The 23,592-nt window shown below is 39.1% G+C and overlaps 1 protein-coding gene across 1 annotated transcript in view; it reads left to right on the forward strand.

Moving 5' to 3' along the window:
- The window catches only part of LOC126971150 (uncharacterized), a 35,053-nt gene that overhangs the window by 792 nt on the left and 10,669 nt on the right, over positions 1-23,592 (forward strand). The window contains exons 2-6 of the mRNA XM_050817299.1: positions 684-830; positions 2,090-2,185; positions 20,165-20,281; positions 21,556-21,631; positions 23,002-23,065. Coding sequence (XP_050673256.1) covers positions 684-830; positions 2,090-2,185; positions 20,165-20,281; positions 21,556-21,631; positions 23,002-23,065 — 500 coding nt within the window. The remainder of the gene's footprint in view (positions 1-683; positions 831-2,089; positions 2,186-20,164; positions 20,282-21,555; positions 21,632-23,001; positions 23,066-23,592) is intronic.

Raw genomic sequence — 23,592 nt, forward strand, 5'->3', positions numbered from 1 at the left:
TGTTAAGGTATCTACTTGTTAGTATAAATTTATAATTCCTATAAATTAGGTTCTGATTTTTTAGCTAGTACTAACAATAATAACACTGAACGATAGATATTATAAACCATATGAATAAACTACAAATAAAGTCAATACATTCTTTTATTAAATAAATCGAATAGCTTAGATCTTTTAAATATTTAAAGATAGACTATGAATATCGTTTATTTTGAAGAATGTGTGTACGCTAACATAAAGTGTCACACACAATAAAGTATTATTCCTGGAATGTTCTTAACGGTTATCTAACAGCAAGAGACTATCTAGACATATTAATTATGTTAAGTCTGATTCGCCCAGTAATTTCACTACGGCACCCTTCAGACCTAAACACAATAATTCTTACACATTACTGCTTCAGGGTAGAAAAAGGCGCCGTTGCACGCATAATCTAGCCGGCATCCTGTGCAAAGAAGCCTCCCACTGGTTAGTTACCTTGTGTGGTTCTTCCAGGACAATATGACTTCGGCACCCTTAAAAATAAGTAGTTAATCACCAAAATGGCTGGCAATGCTTCTATCATTCCTCTGGTGTTGCAAGAAAGTGGGTAGCTGTGATCATTTACCATCAACTTACCCTGTACACACTTTTGTCCCCCTCTTCCATAGCATAATATCATAGTAATAGTACTCAATATTTAGTCAAGAGGGGCGGCAGAGGGTCACACAACTGTTGGAGGCAGTTGAAGGTTTGAGCGGCACAGAAAGACTATTGTTGTATCTGCGACTGCCGACGGGTGTGCCTCCACATGATCCGTTGAAACAACCAATCAATCCACTAGGATCAAGGTATGACATATTTCTATTTATTTATTAGCAACACAATAATCACTAATTACATTAAATGTTATCCTGAATAAATTTAAATCTAAGGTTTATTGCACTTACAGGCAATAACCAAATGCAAATGCGATACGACATGGGTACCTTAAAAAAAAGCGTGTACACCTTCCTTAAAGGCCGGCAACGCTCCTGTGATTTCTCTGGTGTTGCAAGAGAATGTGAGCGGCGGTGATCACTAAACACCAGGTGACCCGTACGCTCTTTGGTCTTCCTTTTCCATAAAAAAGTCTTGCTGTATGAGTTCCGGCACGGAACTCGAGCGGCGTCATTTAATGTGTTGAAGTCTAAAACGGGGTCTGGTGGGTGCGGATTGAATCTCGAGTTCGTCGCGTATTGGCTCGCAGTGCAATATAAGTACACGAGTTTACGATGTGACGATGCAGAGACCTATTTGTAGAGCATTTTCCTGGTATTTAATGTTGATAATAAATTAACTTCAATGACCCCCAATGCTGAGTCCAACTTTGTTCTACCAAACCTAAAATGTTTCTACTGCAATCAAAAGGGTTATATATAGAGCTATGCTCTCTTAAATGATGTTTTAAAAACTCAAGCAAAGGTCGAACTTTCTCGGGGTGTGTTACGAACAGCAGTTTGACCTGATTTCTGCCGCTGAATGCCACCTTCACACACACACAAATTAGAATATCATTAGTATACAGTGCGTTTTTCCAGGAACTTTCTTCCACATTTTTTTTATTTTTATTATAACAATGATAAAACCCTGCGCAATACGATGCAATGTGCTGCTCAGGATTCTTGTAAAACCCAAATATTCTGAGCGGAACCACAATTGCGCTCGTCACCTTGAGACATAAGATGTCAAGTCTCATTTGCCCAGTAATTTCACTAGCTATGGCGCCCTTCAGACCGAAACAGTAATGCTTATACATTACTGCTTCACAGCAGAAATAGGCGCCGTTGTGGTACCTATAATCTAGCCGGCATCCGGTGCAATGGAGCATCCCACTGGTGGTAGATACTTATTATAGCATAATGAACACTTATACATTATAATAAATAAGTAATTATAATTGGGTTCAAGCGACAATAATCGTGAAAACTGTATTCTCGAACATTCGTCTTTGAATTTGCGCTCGACTCTCAATAACCACCCGATAGGACTTTTGCTCTAATCACTTTCATCGGAAAAGTATCATCAAAGTGTAAAATATAAAATTGTAATATGTTTTTTGTACTTCAAGGGCGGAACTTCAGCAAACTGTGACCTGGATTCAGACGCACTTAGAAGTGGACCCAGATGTATCGCTTCCGAAGCAAGACGTCTACGATGAGTATATGTGAGTATTTGTTCTATGTCAGTTTTTGCACTGGTGCTTGTTAAATATTTATAGAAGGGGTTGGCGAAATAATTGAGGGTATTAATTGGGTTATGAGCAAGAACTTATATACAGTAACATCAAATAGAGAACAAATTAAAAAGCTTGTGAAAGAATTACCAAAATTTTATTTTGATTCGAATTGAAATATTTTTTATTCAATTTTTATTTTACCAATATTAAATGTCAAAAAGCCTTTCGCAAGCCTCGGAGCTTAGGTTTTTTTTTTAAATAATCTAAATATGTTTAGTTCATGACTGTAGGTATGTTATAACTGTAGGTGTTTATGTTAAAATTTAATAGGTTAGTAACTCTTTAGTGAAAACGCATTTAAAAGTCACAGAAGTCTTGCAGATTTAATGTCATCGAAGCTATGAACAAAAGATGCGTAAATCAACGCAGTAGGGATGATGTTCTACTTACTCGTGGCCGCTCGCTCCAATGTACTTTGTACAAAGTAAACGCGACGAAGTAAGCAACGTACAAAGTACGATGCACTCCGATGATCTAAAAGTTCTCACAGAAAGAAGTTATATACTTCATAAAAAATGATATGACACACATATAATTTTTTTTAATGATATGATGACTTGATTCCCAAAGTCAAGACGGCTTATCGCGGCCAAGTGGGTATGACAAATTAAAATTATTTTGGGTACAACCTCTGTAAAAATTTGTGTATTTTCTCAAAATTTATTCCTGAAGAGTTCGTTTTGATGTCATATTAATATACTAAATACTACTACCGCTTCGGAAACAAATTTCGCGTTGAGAGAGAACAAGCGGCGCAATAAACTCTCCCATATTTTTTTAAATAGAATATACAATATTGTACTGTCATTGCTATTGATATAAAATAATCATAATCTAGTCCCAGGCTGTCCGATCACTTAGATGTTTAGTCCGACAATAGTCTCACGTATTCTTCCTTCCCCAACCCCCTTCGCTGCCTGCGTCTGTTACTCCGTAGGAAGGTCGCGCACGCAGTTGTCGGTAATTCGGACCACTTTACCACGTCGGCCATTTTAACCGCAACATGAAAATGGTTTCAATCGATTTATAAAGCCCTCAATCTTCTTGTCTGCTGGCGATGACGAGTGGCACTAAACGGATTACTATTTGTCCGCATGTGTATTTATGTTGTGTTTGGACTTAAATGCATTTAAGCGATATAATTTATACGACAACACTCTGTGCTTTTTAAACTTAATTATCAATTACGAAGTGTACCTATACCTAATTGCTCCAACGGCGCCTATTTCTGCCGTAAAGCAGTAATTTGTAAGCATTATTGTGTTTCGGTCTAAAGGTCGCCGTAGCTAGTGAACTTACTGGGCAAATGAGACTTGACATCTTATGTCTCAAGGTGACGAGCGCAGTTGTATAGCCGCTAAGAATTTTTGAGATTTTTAATAATCCTGAGCGGCACTGCATTGTAATGGGCAGGGCGGATCGTCTCGTCCCTTATTTTGTATTAAAAAAAATCCTACCTACGCATGGATGTTGTATACAGGGTATCCCAAAGTTATGGGACATGAAGGGAAAGTACCTTAAATATCGATGATAGGCTATTTTACTGAAAGAAGACTTTATGTTATTTTTAAAAGTTAGTACTTCTGCATTCAAAGATTTTCTAAAAATTACTTGCCTCGTCTGGGAATCGAACCGACTGAAATGTAAAAAAATGTAGAAGTGGGAGAGTCACGCAGCCGTCTTTTGACGTCAGCACAATCGGGCCAGACTCGTCCGGGTTAATTACCACACTCGCACAAAACACCGGCGTGAAGTAGCGGCCTAGTGCCGCTATGTTTCGCATAGGTTAGTGTCGAGGACCGGAGGCCATTCCCCTCCCCCCCCCATCCCCAACAAAGATTATGAAAGCGGTCCCTAAAGAGATAGTACCCCAGGCGGGTACTGGCTCTACCAGAGTCGGAGAATCCCTCCCCGAGCATTCTAGCTCGGGCTGCCCTTCGTATTCTGGGGAGGGCACAGTACCGCGCATGACCAAGGACAAACGAGGCAGTAACACCACGGCAACCCGCTCCACACTCAACGTGGACTTTTGCAATATCAGGGGAATTCACTCCAACTTAAACGCCGTCCACCACCACCTTGAGACGGCGAAGCCGGCCTTGTGTTTCCTTACGGAGGCGCAGATATCTCGACCTAGCGATACGTCATATTTAACGTACCCCGGGTACAAAATTGAGCACAATTTTTTGCCTCATGCCGGGGTATGTGTGTACGTTAGGGAGGATATCTGCTGTCGCCGTCTCGGCAATTTTGAGGGTAGGGACCTGTCCACTCTCTGGCTCCGCGTAGATTTAGAGGACCGCGTCCGCATCTATGCGTGTGTCTACAGGTCCCATAGTGGTAACGCAGAAACCGATCATCTCATGGGCTGCGTTCAAGCGGCAATTGACGACGTGCTTGCACAGATCCCCTCCGCTGAAATCGTAGTCTTGGGTGATTTCAACGGACACAATGCCGAATGGCTTGGATCACGTACCACAGACTACGCAGGGCGATCTGTGCATAATTTTGCATTGGCGTACGATCTGTCCCAATTGGTTGAGTCGCCAACGCGGCTCCCGGATGTGGATAGCCACATGCCGTCCTTATTAGATCTTCTGCTGACTACACATCCCGATGGTTACCAGGTCATTGTCGACGCCCCTCTCGGAACGTCCGACCATTGCCTGGTCTGGAGTGTAGTGCCTATACGACGCCCACGTCGCAGACCACCAGCGACCCGCCGCGTTTGGCACTACAAGTCAGCAGATTGGGATAGGATGCGTTCCTTTTTTGCATCCTACCCTTGGAGCAGGGTTTGTTTCCCTTCGGATGATCCTAGTGCCTGCGCCGTTGCAGTAGCCGATGTGATACTACAGGGCATGGATATTTTTATACCAAGCTCTGTAGTACCGATCGGTGGCAGATCACAGCCCTGGTTCGATGCGTCAGTTAAAGCAGCATCTGACTGCAAAAAACAGGCGTATCGAACTTGGGTTGCGGCGCTGGGCACAAAGGATCCGAACTGCATAGTTCTAAAGAGGAAATACAACCGTGCTTCCAGATTTTTTAAGCGGCAAATCGCCCGTGCAAAGTCAAAACACGTCGTCAAAATCGGCGAGCAGCTTTCCAGTTACCCGACCGGAACACGCAAGTTCTGGTCGTTGTCGAAAGCTGCTCTTGGTAACTTCAGCCAGCCGTCCATGCCGCCGTTGCACATGAGGAATTACACCCTGGCCCATACGGCAAAAGCCGATCTCCTGTGCGCTCTTTTCGCCTCCAACTCGACTCTTGACGACAACGGAAAAACACCGCCGACCATCCCGCGGTGTCAGAGCTCTATGCCTGAAGTACAGTTCAGACAGAAAACTGTTAGGCGAGCTCTGTTTTCGTTGGACGTCAGGAAGTCGAGCGGGCCGGATGGCATTTCTCCAATCGTGCTTAGAACGTGTGCCCCTGATTTGACGCCGATGCTAACGCGTTTATTCCGGCACTCTTATTCCAAAGGCACAGTCCCTGACTCATGGAAGTCAGCCCTTGTCCATCCGATCCAAAAAAAAGGAGATAGTTCGGATCCGGCAAACTACAGGCCTATTGCTATGACCTCCCTGCTCTCCAAAATCATGGAGAGCATAATTAGCCGTCAGCTCTTGGTATACCTAGAGGGTCACCAGTTGATCAACGACCGACAATACGGGTTTCGCCATGGTCGGTCGGCAGGTGATCTTCTGGTATACCTAACACATAGATGGGCTGCGGCTATTGAAAGCAAAGGGGAAGGCCTGGCAGTTAGCCTGGATATAGCGAAGGCCTTTGATCGTGTATGGCATAAGGCGCTCCTCTCTAAACTTCCATCATTTGGGCTTCCCGAGAGCTTGTGCAAGTGGACCTCCAGCTTCCTCACTGGGCGCAGCATACAGGTCGTTGTCGACGGACATTGCTCGAACCCGAAGCCCGTGAATGCTGGAGTGCCCCAAGGCTGTGTGCTATCTCCTACGCTGTTTCTTCTGCATATCAATGATATGTTGGACACCTCCAACATTCATTGCTATGCAGATGACAGCACTGGTGATGCCGTATACACGGGCCATGCACGTCTCCCTCGGGAAATCGTCGACCAGTGCCGGGAGAAACTTGTGTCTTCTATCGAGTCCTCTCTTGAGAAGGTCGCGGAATGGGGTAAATTGAACCTTGTCCAATTTAACCCCCAGAAGACTCAAGTTTGCGCGTTTACCACTAAAAAAACCCCATTTGTCGCATCACCGCTATTCGACAACACTTCCCTAAAAGCCTCGCCTAGTATCGGAATACTGGATCTCGAAATCTCGAGCGATTGCCAATTCCGTGGCCATCTGGAGGGCAAAGCCAAATTGGCTTTAAAGAAACTGGGCGTCATTAATAGAGCACGGCAATACTTCAAGCCGGCCCACATTCTAGCGCTGTACAAAGCGCAGGTCCGGCCACACATGGAGTATTGCTGTCATCTCTGGTCTGGCGCACCCCAGTATCAGCTCGATCCATTTGACCGCGTGCAACGCAGAGCAGCGCGAATTGTCGGGGACCCAGTACTCTGTGAATGGCTGGATCACTTGGCGTTGCGTAGAGACGTCGCTTCATTGTGTGTCTTCTACCGCATTTATCACGGGGAGTGTTCCGAAGAGCTGTTTTACCTAATTCCTGCCGCCGAATTCCACCTTCGCACGACACGCCACAAGTTAGGATATCATCCTCACCATCTGGATGTGTGGCGGTCCTCCACAGTGCGGTTTACAAGGAGCTTTCTTCCACGTACTACAAAGCTGTGGAATGAACTTCCTTGTGCGGTGTTTCCGGGACGATACGACATGGGTACCTTCAAAAAAAGCGCGGCGGTGATCACTTAACAACAGGTGACCCGTACGCTCGTTTGTCCTCCTATTCCATAAAAAAAAACTTTACGTAAAAAAATGAAAATCATTGTACGGCACTCAACAACTGCCCAAGGAATTTATTTGAAATATCAAAATTGTTTTGTTCCAAATGATACACGATATTCGCGTAAAGTTTTAATATCGCGTTTCAATAACCTACCTAAAAAGTACAACGCCATCTATCGCGCGTCTATGGGGAAACTCGAGATCGAACATCCCGCCCACCATGGACAGAATGTCCAGAACCTAAGTTTCAACAACAATTTCATTTTTAAGAAACCTTGTTTAATATTCTAAACTTGTCGCAGTGACTTATGAATAATGATATTAATAGGAACGCAAGCTATACTGTTTGATTAACTTGCATAGTTAATGTGTCTATAACTTTATTTAAATTAGATATGCTCGTGTAGTTTTGCGTAAATGAGGCGTATTATGTGTTGATAATAGATTGCTATTTCATATCGATGCTGTTTTGACGCGATGAAGACGCTGCATTTCAATGCTCCTATGCACAGGATGCCGGCTATATTATGGGTACAAAACGGCGCCTATTTCTGCCGTGAAGCAGTAAATTGTAAGCATTGTTTTTGCGGTCTGAAGGTCGCCGTAGCTAGTGAAATTACTGGGCAAATGAGACTTAACATCTTATGTCTGAAGGTGATGAGCGCAATTGTAGGGTAGAATTTTTGGGTTATTCAATGATCCTCAGCGGCACTGCATTGTAATGGGAAGGGCGTATCAATTACCATCAGCAGAACGTCCTGCTCGTGCCGTATTATCATAAAAAACCGACTGGCAGGGTTTAATCATTGCAGCATCAATAAAATCTTGCTTATTCGAAGTAGGTATAGAAGGCGGGAGTAATGTGTGACTATTGACACGATATAAAGTGATAGAACAGAAGCATAACTCAGCAGTCTCCTTGATAATTCTACCTACGTCTGGGCCGAGCGCTAGTGTTGTACATACAAAAAGATAGACGACGTCGATAGCGCGACGCATTTAGTTTAACTCGGACAGCGACTAGTCACGGCGGCGTTCGGCGTGGCACTCAATAGTTTTGTGTTCCCAAGATTGCTTAGCGATCGTGTAAATCGAGTTTATGTGTGGGTGCGTCAATTCGGGCGCTCTAGTATGAAGTTAAAGTATAGGGTGTCCCAATAAGAGTGCCCGATTTAAATTTGGCGCCATCTTTTTTTTCGTGCAAGTGGCAGTTGTGAATCTTGACAGCTGTCATCTATGATCATATATGAGCGTTACACAAAGCAACAACGCGTTATCATTGTGAAAACCCATTACAAAAATGGGCAAAGCTACGCTGAAACCGCTCCCAAAATTCGCGTAATTTTCGGTCAAATTTAATAAAGGCCGGCAACGTTCCAGTGATTGAAGTGAACTCTGGTGTTGCAAGAGAATGTGGGCGGCGGTGATCACTTAATACTAGGTGACCCGTACGCTCGTTTGTCCTCCTTTGCCATAAAAAAAAATCGGTTGGGTGGTGTTAACCAACACGTTCGGTGGTGGTTAGGCGTGAAAGTGTAAAGAACAAACTTACATTCACATTTATAATATTATAAGTGGGGATTTCTATCTTCTCTAACGTTTTTTTTATGGAATAGGAGGACAAACGAGCGTACGGGTCACCTATTTGTTAAGTGATCACCGCCGCCCACAATGTCTTGCAACACCAGAGGAATCACAAGGGCGTTGCCGGCCTTAAGGAAGGAGTATGCGCTTTTTTTGAAGGTACCCATGTCGTATCGTCGCGGACACACCGCATAAGGAAGCTCATTCCACAACTTTGTAGTACGTGGAAGAAAGCTCCTTGAAAACCGCACTGTGGAGGACCGCCACACATCCAGATGGTGGGGATGATATCCTAACTTGTGGCGTGTCGTGCGAAGGTGGAATTCGGCGGCAGGAATCAGGTTAAATAGCTCTTCGGAACACTCCCCGTGATAAATGCGGAAGAAGACACACAATGAAGCGACATCTCTACGCAACGCCAAGTGATCCAGCCGTTCACAGAGCACTGGGTCCGCGACAATTCGAGCCGCTCTACGTTGCACGCAGTCAAATGGGTCGAGCTGATACTGGGGTGCGCCAGACCAGAGATGACAGCAATACTCCATGTGTGGCCGGACCTGCGCGTTTATTCAAATTCAAATATTTTTATTCAAAATAGGATGTCAAATCACTTATTGAAAGTCAAAGAAAACTACCACCCATTCCAAAGTGAATGCCTCAGGCCTGAGAGGAATGGGCGCAACAAACTCAGCGGGCTTTTTTTTTCATCAAAAATATGCTTTACAATTAAAGTAACATTTACAAAGTAACATTGTACAATTAAACTTATTATTTCATAGCCTGAGGGCGGTCGCTCCATTCCCAATCTGTGGTATCACTAAGAAAGTCATTTATGTTATAGTAACCTTTACCACACAAACGTTTTTTAACAATTCTTTTGAATAACGTAACACCTTTGTTTTGAACATTTTCTGGGATCTTGTTGTAAAAGCATATACATCGCCCCACAAAAGACTTACTAACTCGACTAAGCCGAGTAGTAGGCATCATCAGTTTATGTTTGTTCCTGGTGTTAACATTATGGTAATGACAGTTTCTGGCAAATTCACTTATGTGCCTATGAACATACATTACATTATCAAGAATATATTGAGAAGCAACAGTCAAGATGTTAATTTCTTTGAATTTTGCTCTCAATGATTCTCTAGGACATAGGTTATAAATAGCGCGAATAGCCCTCTTCTGCAGCACAAATATTGTATTAATATCGGCAGCGTTGCCCCATAGCAATATACCATAGGACATAATACTATGGAAATAACTAAAGTATACTAGTCGCGCCTTATCTATGTCAGTTAATTGTCTAATTTTTTTAACCGCGTATGCTGCAGAACTAAGTCTGTTCGCCAATCCTTCAATATGGGGGCCCCATTGTAATTTGGAATCTAGAGTTATGCGAAGAAATATAGCAGATTCCACCGGTTCTATCACCTCTCCGTTTAACAAAACATTTGCATTTACATTTTTGACATTTGGTACGGTAAATTTAACGAATTTAGTTTTCTTGCTATTTAACAATAGGTTATTAGCGCTAAACCAGTACACGATGTCAGATAAAATATCGTTCACTTCGTCATACATAGCTTGGTTTCTTTTCACTTTGAAAATCAGTGAAGTGTCGTCCGCAAACAATACTACCTTATGTTTTTTCTCTGTAAGATTAGGAAGATCATTTATATAGATAAAGAAGAGGAACGGTCCAAGAATAGACCCTTGTGGTACCCCCATACTGAGAGGAGTCCCAGGAGATCTCCTGCCATTCACGTCGACCCTCTGAATTCTATTGTTTAGATATGAAGTCAGAAGATCGAGCGAAGTTCCTTTTATGCCATAGTGGTATAGCTTCCTGACCAGCGTTGAATGTTGAACACAATCAAAAGCCTTAGATAAATAACAGAAGATGCCAAGTGCATTCTGCTATTCCTCCCAGGCATCAAAAATATTCTTGATCAGCTCAACACCTGCATCCGTTGTTGAACTTCCCCTAGTAAAGCAAATTGTTTCAAATGATGTAACTTATGAGAGTTAAAGTAAGTAAGCATTTGGCTTAAAATTATTTTTTCAAAAATTTTACTAAGGGTCGGCAAAACCGACACAGGACGATAGTTGTTCGGGTCAGAAGAGCATCCCGACTTAAATATTGGTGTAATTTTACTATGTTTCAGAAGGTCAGGAAACACGCCACGATTAATACAATTATTAAATACTATTGCAAGATATGGTGCTATGACATCAATTATTGAACTTATTATTTCAACAGAAATGCCCCATATATCAGCAGTTTTCTTCATGTCTAGAGATTTAAAAGTTTTAATTATTTCTCCAGGGCTAACAAAACTAAAATTGAAACTTTGTTGACATCCTATAACATTTTCCAGAAGAAGTGACTCAGCAACACTGGTGGAGGAGACACGAGTGTTTGTGATAGAAACTGGAATCTCAGAAAAACATTCTCAAAAGCAGTAGCAACTTCCTGCTGAGATTGAATTATTGTATTGTTTATTGATAGATTATATTCAATGTTGCGGTCTTTCAATCTTCCAGATTCCCAGTTAATAACATTCCAAGTCATCTTTATTTTATTTGGTGCATTTTTAATTATTTGTCTGATATGCATAGACTTTGCAATAGAACAAACACTTTTAAATAATTTAGAGTATTTTTTAACATACTCGAGAAAAAAAAAATTTGTACTTACCTAAAAAAAAGCATAATATAATTGTGTTTAATATTTTTTTCGTAAGTCATTAATTGTTTATACTAGGCTTGTGACTAAATCAAAGATGCATGTACATTATTATCAAAACATAACATTAAGGGGCAACAACACGTGGGTATTATCAATGGTTTACGTAATAGTGGTGATAAGGCAGTCGCACATGGAACGTACACTTGATATTTTTGTATTGAGTTGTGCTATTATATAATGATTGGACGTACAACTGGATGGTTGAATATGTTACACCTGCAACTAATTTTTTTTAACTGAACCGGTTTGAGGACGATTAGTTATGGGACATGGGACTTATTTGATAGTATTTTTTGTGACAATACGAGGGCGGCACTGAAAATTTCGGGAATCAAGGAAGTGACGCAACGTTACTATTTAAAAATTTATTTATTGCTTTTCGAAGTATTCTCCGCGAAATTTGACACATTTTTCCATACGATGGGGTCTCTAAAATGGCCGTTTTGTAGGCGTCCACAGCTTCTTGAGGTTATGAAAATCTCTGACCACTTAATTTATTCTTTATTTTAGGGAAAGTATAGAAATCATTAGGGCTTAGGTCCGGGCTGTACGGCGGATGGTCTAATAATTCTATGTTTTCTTGCTCTAAAAACTCTTTTGTTCTGTGCGCGGTGTGAGAACTCGCATTGTCGTGATGGAGGACGATGCGGCGGTTGCAGTTCTCTTTACGGAGTTCAGAAACGACCTGTGGCAAACAAATGCTAGCATACCATTCTGCATTAACCGTTCTTTGTCCCACAAGAGGAATAGTCGCAACATGGCCGGTTTTGGAGACAAACGTGGCCACCATTTTTTTGCAACACTCCGTGAACGAACAATTTTTGTTGGCTTTAACTCATTTTCGAACACCCAAACTCGTGACTGGTTTTTTGTTTCGGGTTCGTACGCGTATATCCAGGATTGACCACCTGATACGATGTTGTATACAGCATTTGAGGATCCAGCGTGGAATCTTTCGAGAGTTCTGACGAACCAAGTAACGCGAGCCGCTTTTTGCTCTTCACAGAGCAAATGCGGTATCCATCGGGAAAATAACTTTTTTACACATAATTGTTCATGCATTTATGTGTTACTTGTATTTGACTCATGCTAATTTCTAAAGTTGCCTGAATTTCGCGGTATGTCAATTGTCGATCTTCCTCAATCAGCTTACGCACAGCATCAACGTTTTCTTTGGTGACTGCAGTTTTTGGACGACCTTGACGGGGATCATCACTGAGCTTGACACGTCCACGTTGAAATTCAGCAAACCATCGATAAATTGTGATTTTGGATGGGGCTTCATCACCAAATGCAGAGCAGTTCAGCTGATGGTAATTGATATGATCTGCTCATTACAATACAGTGCCGCTCAGGATTCTTAAAAAACCCAAAAATTCTGAGTGCCACTACAATTGCGCTCGTCACCTTGAGACATAAGATGTTAAATCTCATTTGAAATTTCACTAGCTACAGCGCCCTTCAGACATCAGACAGTACTGCTTCAAGGCAAAAAAGGGGACGTTGTGGTACCCACATTCTAGCCGGCATCCTGTGCAAAGGAGCCTTCCAATGGTAAATGCCCAAAGTCACATTGGGCCTGGGATTTCCCTATTCATTTTGCGCCCCGGGAAGCACAGGGCAAAAGTAGTTTCAGTAGGAGGCTAGATGGCTTTTTCTGTCGTGAAACAGTAATATGTAAGCATAATTGTGTTTCGGTCTGAGGGGCAAAAAAATTAAAAAAAAACTGGGCAAATGAGACTTAACATCTTATGTCTCAACCCTCACTTATCGGGACACGGGTTAGTACCAATAATAATTATCAATCTTAATGAAAACTGTTCTTGTATTTTCTTTGATTAACGCGAGTGTTACACATTTAGATAAAACACTTAAAGGTCCAGATCTCGTTTTCAGGGGGACTGAGATAGTTGAAACGTCGGTTTAACTAAAATAATTATAAAAATGTTACTTTTATGCAAAAATCTAATGTAAAAACACAATTACAATAACACGCGTTTTAATCCTTTAAAAATGTTTTATTTATAAATGAAAACTCCTAAAAAAGCCGTACACAAACTAAAATAACATAATTCACATAAATGTTCAACAAAAATGTTCATATATTGAAATCTACTGGGCCAAACTATGTTTAATTTGTATGGTACCAAATGGTAAATATTCCGCATCAAACTAAAGTCGTCATCGGATCATAAATCTCAGCGTAATCGGTGTGCAAACATAAAAAAATATACCAATCGAATTGAATGAATGAATGAATGAATGAATGAAAACTTTATTAATAACAAACACAAACCACACAGAATAATACAACTAAAAAAGACTTAGAGGTAAAAAAATAATAATTAAAAACTTATACTTAGCATAAAAATATACAAATGATAAAAAAAATGAAACAAATGTATGCATAATATTATAGTGATTATCTTAATTTAAAAGTACTGTGTAGCAGTCATTGTTATCAAAAGGAACTGACTCAGCGTCATGCTGCATTGGAATAATACCAACACAGCGCTGATTTTCAGCAGCCCCCAGGTGACCCATTGAGTAACTATTAATGTTAAAAAATAAATTTAGTTTTATTAAAGGTTCCATCATATTATTTTTAAAGATGATAATTTGAAATTAGCTTCTACTTGTTCAGAATATTACATAAATATACATACATACATAAATATTAAAATAACAGCAATTTTAGAAATATTTGCAGAAACAAACTAAAACTTCGATCCCATTATGTATTATTAATAAGATAAATCTTATAATGTAGGACTTATGCACATAATTTGTAAGCAGATACTTAATAATTTAAATAGACGTAAGGATGAGATTTTTAACTTTTTTCTGGAAAGTTCCAACAGTCTTCAGATTGCGAAACGGTGGTGGTATATCATTCCAGCACTTGGTGGCACTGTACCTAAAACTTCCTCTAAAAGAGGCGGAATGATGGAGTGGGACTGACAGGACATTGAATGCGAACCTTGTTTCAAAATTTAACTGGCTGCGCTGACCTAGCCATTCCAATTTACTATATAAATATTTTGGCGTTTTTGTCTTAATAATACCAAAAAGAAGCGTGGCTAAATGAAGTCGTCTACGAGCATCCATATTTAAAATATTTGCTTCTTTGAGGTATGGAGAAATGTGTTGTCGGGCCGGTATGTCCCAGCAAAAACGAGCACATGCATTTTGTACTCTTTGTATTGACTTTCTTGTTCTGCCAAGCAGCCTCGGACCATACACTGTATCGGTATAGTTAAACTTGGATAGAACAAGAGCCTCACAAAGACGTATGCGCAATTCTGTGGTTATAAATGGTCTAATTTGGTACAAAACTTTTAATCTATAAAAACTGTTGGAAATGACTTTATTTATATGCTTCTCAAATCTTAAAGATTCATCCATTATCAACCCAAGATTGCGAACTTCTTGTACGCGTTCGATATCCTTATCATTAATGAGTAGTCTTACATTGAATTCATTAATTAACTCTAAGCCGTTACAATTGCCGAAGATCATAAATTTTGTTTTATTCGGGTTTAAAATCAGTGAGTTTTTTTCAGACCACATGAATATTTCATGAAGATCAGCATTTATAATATCTATTGCCTGTTGGGCTTCGTGTGGCGAAAAAGAAAAATATAGCTGTATATCATCAGCGTAGATTTGATAATTGCAGTGTTTAATTTTTTTAATTATGTCTGCAATATATATAATAAAAATAAGAGGCCCTAAAATAGAGCCCTGAGGAACTCCCCTCGTTATAGTGTCACGTTCTGAAAATTTTGTGTTACCCTGCTCATCTATCACTGAGACCGTCTGTGTTCTATTAGTGAGATAGCTTTCAAACCACTTAATACTATTTTCACTAAAACCATAGTACGCTAGCTTGGAAAGTAGGAGATTTATATTTAAAGTTTCAAAAGCACGTGAAAAATCAAGAAGTATTAAAATTGTTACTTTTTTCTCCTCTTGCGCTGCCAAAATATTATCTACTACGTCAATGAGGGCCGTAGTTGTGCTTCGCTGTTTTCTGAAACCGGATTGGTGATCCGGTAGTATATTTTGAGCTTCTAAGTAACTCATCAATTGCTTATGCACAATTTTTTCTATAATTTTTGAAGGACAGGGAAGTATACTAATTGGTCTTAGGTCGGAAAAATTGCGTGGTAGGTCATTTTTTGGCAGAGGACGAATCAAGGCATGTCGCCAAAGGTCGGGAAAAGTATTAGTTTTGAAAGAAGTGTTAATAATGTGTGTTAGTATGGTTAAAGTCTGTGATAGCGTGAGGAGCAGCATGTCTAGGGAAATTTCATCAATACCAATAGCGTTCGACTTGAGCTCTTTTATAGCCATAAGAGTAGAATTTTCGTCAACAGTCATAAAGTCAAAAGTAGAGTTACCGAAACGGTGAAACTCAAAATACGTAAGGGTTGATAATGTTACTAGATTAGTTCCAGGGATATTCAAAAAGTGAGAATTAATTTTATTTGGATCATTTAAGTGGGGCGGTAATGGGTTGTGTTCTTTTGATTTTATGCGAATATTATGTTTTATGTGTTTCCACATTTTTTGAGGATTATTAATATTAGAGTTAATGTACGTATTGAAATACACTTGCTTTTCCCTATGCAAAGCCTGAGGAACATACCGTTTTAATTCCTTATAGAATTGTATATGTGACTCAAGTTTTGTTTGTTTTGCTAATTTTTGTGCATCATCACGACGTTTCATTATTAATTTAATGTTATAAGTAATCCATGGATATTGGGCTTCTTTAATATGTATATTTTTTTTTGGCGCGTAAAAATCGAACAAATTTATAATATAATATGTCAGCAAAGATACAATTTCATTTACATTAGTTAATAATAATAATTTTTTCCAGATAATATTGTTCAGCGAATAAATGAAATTAATTGAATCAATGTCTTTAATAGGTCTGCATACAATATGTTTAGGTTGTGTTTTATTTTTTGGTATATTTAATGTACACGTTATAAATGCGTGACTACTAAGTGACTCTATGTAGTCTACCCCTATACTCTCTAAACGAAGCGTTTTATTTGTACAGACTAAATCTAAATAATTGAGAACCCTCCCTCTTTGAAGTCGGTTAAAACGAGCTTTGAACTATTAAGAAAATCTCTTTATCAATTGAAATGTCCTTAAAATTTATTCAGACTCAAGCGAGACTAAAATTTCAATTAAATTCTGGACAAAAGTCATGAATCATTTATTCATGATCAAATGTTCTTCCAGACGGATTCTCCAAGACTGTTTAGTCTGCTATCGTCCTAGAGTAGTAGCCACATACTAGCGCTCTACAAAGCGCAGGTCCGGCCACACATGGGGTATTGCTGTCATCTCTGGTCTGGCGCACCCCAGTATCAGCTCGATCCATTTGACCGCGTGCAACGCAGAGCAGCTCGAATTGTCGGGGACTCAGTGCTCTGTGAACGGCTGGATCACTTGGCGTTGCGTAGAGACGTCGCTTCATTGTGTGTCTTCTACCGCATTTATCACGGGGAGTGTTCCGAAGAGCTGTTTAACCTGATTCCTGCCGCCGAATTCCACCTTCGCACGACACGCCACAAGTTAGGATATCATCCTCACCATCTGGATGTGTGGCGGTCCTCCACAGTGCGGTTTTCAAGGAGCTTTCTTCCACGTACTACAAAGCTGTGGAATGAGCTTGTACCTTCAAAAAAAGCTCGTACACCTTTCTTAAAGGCCTGCAACGCTCCCGTGATTCCTCTGGTGTTGCAAGAGATTGTGGGCGGCGGTGATCACTTAACAACAGGTGACCCGTACGCTCGTTTATCCTCCTATTCCATAAAAAAAAATACTATTTTTATTCCGTACTGTCATTTTTGTCCTTCAGTCCTCCGGATAGCCGAACAGACTCAATGAAATTCGCGTCATTACTCTTTACGTCCGTTTAAGTGGGATAATGTTATTTCTCCGTGCCAATTTAGTTGTGTCCATTATGACGGAACATGGCGCTACTACTGTTAGATCGGAAACTTAGAAAATGGCCACTTAACTGAAAAAATGGCAAGAATAAGGTCGGTCCGCCTAAGAATATTATTTACTTAATCTGTGATATTTTAAATTGAAAGTCATGAATCATTATACCGCTAATTAATTATCCGTTCCTTGTGTTAAAATTGCTGATATATCATAAGGTTGATATATAGTAGTAGTATTATCGGTACTATCTTATCATATTATGTTGAATCACCGAAGATTGTAAGCAAAAACTTTTTGAGGTTATGTTATTTTTGTAGTAAAAGTAGTTTACAATCAAAAATAAACAAAATATTTCGTTTGTTTGAATTTGGAATCTGTCATTTTTATATGATCGTTCATTGAGGGTATGTTCTAAAATGCATTGCGAGCACTGCACAGTGCTATCACTAGAAAAATTCGTTCCATTATGGACTGCCAGTATACTGCCGCAGTACCCTAGGGAAATATATGACGTCATAAATCGCCATATTCCACTGTGAGCACTGGCGTTTTCGAGGTAAGGTACTCGCAGTACTTTGATCACGTGATCAGTCAAAACCACTCGAGTGCCTAAAATATTAATTAAAATATTTTTAATTTGGCACTACTCCAACAAAAGTTTTTCTAATGAACTAGAAAACTTTAATACACTCATTTGAATGCTGCGTCAAAAAATGCGGCTGACAGTATACGCGATCCCGATCAAACACACAACACACATATATATACAGTTCAACAATCGTTAATAAGTTATATTTATAACCGACTTCAAAAAAGGAGGAGGTTCTCAATTCGTCCGTATTGTTTTTTTATATTTCTTACCTCAAAACTTTCGACTGGGTGAACCGATTTTGATAATTCTTTAAGTCTAAAAAAAATAAAAAACAACCATAAAAGTCTAAAAATTGCTATACATACGTATACATACGTATAGCAATTTTTAGACTTTTATGGTTGTGAAGGTGTTTTATGGAAGTGGATGATAAATTTACGAAAAACTCAATATCGCGCAAACCGATTTTCGATGATTCTTTTTTTATTGGAAAGGATATACTTCAAAGAAATCCGGAATCCATGACAAAATAACGGAACTCTTCAATTCTAAGGAGCATATTAACGATACGCGGCCTTTGCGGCGAATCTTTTTTTATGCTATCCGGATATTTAATTCATCTACCATAACATAGTTATGGTCAAGTAATTGTTGTAGTCGAATATGATGACCAATGGGAGGGACTCCTTAACGACTTACAGTAACGGTGCGATCTGTGGCAGAATTTCTGTCTGTAATCAAATTGCAAAGCGCTTACGTTCATTGCTGCATTGAAAAATTTAGTATACCTACACATATTTAGACAAATTGTTAGTTAGTATTCAAATTCACTAAAAATAAAAAAATAAAAATTTACTCCTACAGCTCTCAAACAATTAGTTCACACATATACCGTAGTTATGATTTTCGAATTACCCTATATTAAGATACCATACCTAATTATAGATTCCACGTCAGCATGGTAAGCCGTTTATGTCGCTTTAGTAATGGCCGTGGTAATTATTATTACTATGTAATCGACATTCATTTTGTAAGCCCCGTGCCTGTTCTTCATGACTAACATAAACACGTGATGCCACCAAAAACATAACTTGCATAAAAAAGACTGCGTTTAAAAAAACCGACTTTAAAAACTAAAAAGTATAAAATAACTTACTTGAGATTTAATTTAATATATCTCTTATGTGAATCTTTAACCTGTAATATCATTAAAATACTATTATTTGTATGTCCTACCTATTATTTATAAACCCTCGGTCGGTAAATCGGTTTAAGTCGGCGCCTGTCACTTGGGTTCTAGACGAAGCTATCCCGCTCAAAGTGACGCGTGGCAAGAGTAAGTACCTGCTATTTATTACATTTGGCTTGGCACCGACTCCACCTCCTCCTTTTCGAAGTCAGTGAAAAAATAAGCAAGTCTCGCATCTCAGTTCTTCTACCGTAAAAAATTATGTTAATACCAAGTCGGTCAATTAGAACTAGGAACTAAATAAGTCTCTAATTTCTTCTTAACTTCCTGAAATCATCTAACAGTGACCAAATAATATTAAAAATCTTTAATGTTTCAAATAAATAGATTAACTTGCTTAATCATGTCATTGACTGTCACTGCCGTGCCCCCAAATGATAACGAGGTTTCCTGCGCCGTTGTTTATACTTCTTTGAGCGTACAACGTGGAGTGGATATAAATACCCGGTATCTGTGACTTTTTTTTATGGAAAAATTAAAGACAAACGAGCTTACGGGTCACCTGGTGTTAAGTAATCACCGTCGCCTACATTCTCTTTCGACACCAGAGAAATCACAGGAGCATTGCCGGCCTTTAAGGAAGGTGTACGCGCTTTTTTTGAAGGTCGATGTCCATGTCGTATCGTCCCGGAAACATCGCACAAGGAAGCTCATTCCACAGCTTTGTAGTACGTGGAAGAAAGGTCCTTGAAAATCGCACAGTGGAGGACCGCCACACATCCAGATGGTGGGGATGATATCCTAATTTGTGGCGTGTCGTGCGAAGGTGGAAATTCGGCGGCAAAATTACGACTTAGATATACTGATCTGTTAGTGGCTGAAAAATATATTTAAATGATTGATGATGGCAATTATTTGTTTTCAGCGCTCACTGTATGAGTAGTAACATGAAGCCTCTGTCAACTGCAGACTTCGGCAAGGTGATGAAGCAAGTGTATCCAACGGTGAGACCAAGACGCCTGGGAACACGGGGAAACTCAAGGTAAATATTCACTGGTATCCGAAATGGTGGATTCAGTGTTTTTTTTATGAAAATAAGGGACGAGACGAGCAGGACGTTCAGCTGATGGTAATTGATACGCCCTGCCAATTACAATGCAGTGTCGCTCAGGATTCTTAAAAACCCCGAAAAATTCTGAGCGGCACTACAACTGCACTCGTCAACTTGAGATATAAGATGTAAAGTCTTGCCCAGTAATTTCACTAACTACGGCGCCCTTCAGACCGAAACACAGTAATACTTAACCATTACTGCTTCACGGAAGAAATAGGCACCGTTGTGGTACCTATAATCTAGCCGGCATCCTGTGCAAAGAAGCCTCCCACTGCTGATAAATAGCATCTCAATAGAAAGGGAGACCTTGGAAGAGAGATGGGGGGAGACATGCATCTGCGACTATCTTTGCTTTTTTTTTCGGTCATAGCTCAAAATCTGTGGCGGGGCCTAAATTAACGTGCATTTTTTATTAATTTTATAATCGGTACCTACCTTAGTGGCACTGAGTAGAGTAGACACTTGACTTTGAGGGTATTGCTTTATCTGATCTAAAGACAAATAAGTTATTACTAATTACATAAACCTTACATAAACCCTTGTCTTTTCACCCTCAGAGTTTGATTTTTTTTCCAAATTTATATAGGAACAATTTCGAGGTATTCAATCAAATCATTATCAAAATCAGACTACTCTGTTAAAAGATTTGTGCGATGATACTTAAAAAAGTATCCTACTTACGCGTCGAATTAAGAACCTCCTCCGCTTTTTCGTCGGTTAAAAATCTCTTGATAAGCTGAGTTAATTAATGGCTAGTAGAATGTGCATTAAAAATGGTATTTAGTTCAAATTAAATGGCCTTCGCATGACACGCCACAATTTAGGTCATCATCTCCACCGACTGGATATCTGGCGAAGCTCTACAGCGCGGTTTTCCAGACACTTTTTTATTCCTTGTGCGATGTTTAAAGGCCGATACGACATTCACACACACGGGTACATGCCAAAAAAGCGCTTACAACCTTTCTGGAAGGCCGGAAACTCTCCTGTCATTCCTCTGGTGTTGCAGATAACAACAGGTGACCCGTAAGATCAAAGTTCTCCTCTCACATACATGAAAAGCTTCTAGTCTAATAAACGTCTCTTCACATCAATAGTGGCGGGTCAATGTTCTTCCAGAACGGGAACGACGGTGTTCTCGCTGGCACGAAATTTGACAGCTTTCATGGTGGTTTTGTTTTTGTATGGTAATTTATTTACAGGTACTGCTACGCCGGCTTACGTAAGAGGGTGAAACTTGAAGTACCCCAGTTACCCGATTTGGGCGAATCATCAAAGGTATTACATACCATCAAATATGTTTTTTTAAATCTCTTAACCAGGATCAACATCTAACAATATATGTATAATAAATATTGTTGGACGTTGGCCTATTCATACTACTACAACTATATGTTTCTTATAAAAGCGAAATTTTTTAATCGCCATTTCTCTTAATTGCGTGAATTAGGATTAATCCTCCGTTTTTATCATGAGATAATGGTTTTATGTTCAGAATCTCTCTGATGATAGATTTATATAAAAGATTAAGAAAAAAGAGTGTGCAAGCAGTTATACTTCTTTAGCAGTTATACTTTTTAGCGGCACAAAAAAAAACTTTATAAAGTGTGTGTTACTTATGTACGCACGTAAGAAGTTATACTTCTTTAGCGGCCAAAACAAAATCCATAAAAAGTGTGTATTACCTTTACGTACGCAAGTATCTAGTTATACTTCTTTAGTGGACCAAAGCAAATTCTTTATTAAGTGTAAGTTACTTATGTACGCACGTAAGAAGTTATACTTCTTTAGCGGACAAAAACAAAATCCATAAAAAGTGTAAGTTACTTATGTACGCACGTAAGAAGTTATACTTCTTTAGCGTACCAAAACAAAATCCATAAAAAGTGTGTGTTACTTTTATGTACGCCTGTATGAAGTTATACTTCTTTAGTGGACCAAAGCAAATTCTTTATAAAGTGTGTGTTACTTATGTACGCACGTAAGAAGTTATACTTCTTTAGCGTACCAAAACAAAATCCATAAAAAGTGTGTGTTACTTTTATGTACGCCTGTATGAAGTTATACTTCTTTAGTGGACCAAAGCAAATTCTTTATAAAGTGTGTGTTACTTATGTACGCACGTAAGAAGTTATACTTCTTTAGCGTACCAAAACAAAATCCATAAAAAGTGTGTGTTACTTTTATGTACGCATGTATGAAGTTATACTTCTTTAGCGGACCAAAGCAAATTCTTTATAAAGTGTGTGTTACTTATGTACGCACGTAAGAAGTTATATTCTTTAGCGGACCAAAACAAAATCCTTTAAAAAATTAATGCCTCGTGGTATTTTACGTTTGTACAATAAACAATATTGCAATAATTATGGTATTAAATACACCCAATGAAAATACATATTATTATACCGAATAATTTTGATAAATAACGTCTCAATTTCATTTAATTATTTTTATACAATTGGAGAGAAATTATTTTTTTTATTATAAAACTTGTATTGTTAATAAAGGAGTCAATCATTAAAACAAGGGGGTGAATAGCCCAAATGGGATTATTCGTTGGCGCACCATGAAATATCAATGTTAATTTCAAGTCCTGTCAATAACCCGGTATAGGTAAAATAAATACATGTCGATTTAATTTTTTGCAGGAACCTTCTTCCACATCGCGTGAAACGGAGCGAATTATATGCGACTGGGCAGAAACTAAATTAGGTAATGTTAATGATTTACTTTGTCATACATCATACGATCAAAAATGAAATACTGTTAATAGCATTCGTACAAAATATAAATATAAGCATTTGTTCAACTTAGAATGGATACCGATTTAGTCGTTTGTATGGACTGAGTGATTATTCTACAACGGCGTGGGCAAGAAATATTTGTAAAATTTCAATCTCGTCAACTGGAAAGTATGTGTATTCAAATACATATAGGTATGTATTCTTAACAAAAATATAAAATCCAAATGTTGGAAATTTTTTATGAGTTTAAATTCCGTTAAAAAATTTTGTTTTTTAATCAATTCTCTTCCGGGGGTAATACGTCACAACAACCGACAAATCAAAGCGCGCCAATTCATGCGACGACTCTGATGCCTCGCGTAGAGGCGAAATACGTGTCTACCTCTACACATAATATAAAGACAAATCGTAGCGGATTTTACAATTAGGAAAACTCTCAACATTTGAATAATTATTCATGTACGTGTGTATGTCAAAAAAAATTTCAAAAATATA

Source organism: Leptidea sinapis, chromosome 23 (genome assembly GCF_905404315.1).
Source record: "Leptidea sinapis chromosome 23, ilLepSina1.1, whole genome shotgun sequence".
NCBI lineage: Eukaryota > Metazoa > Arthropoda > Insecta > Lepidoptera > Pieridae > Leptidea > Leptidea sinapis.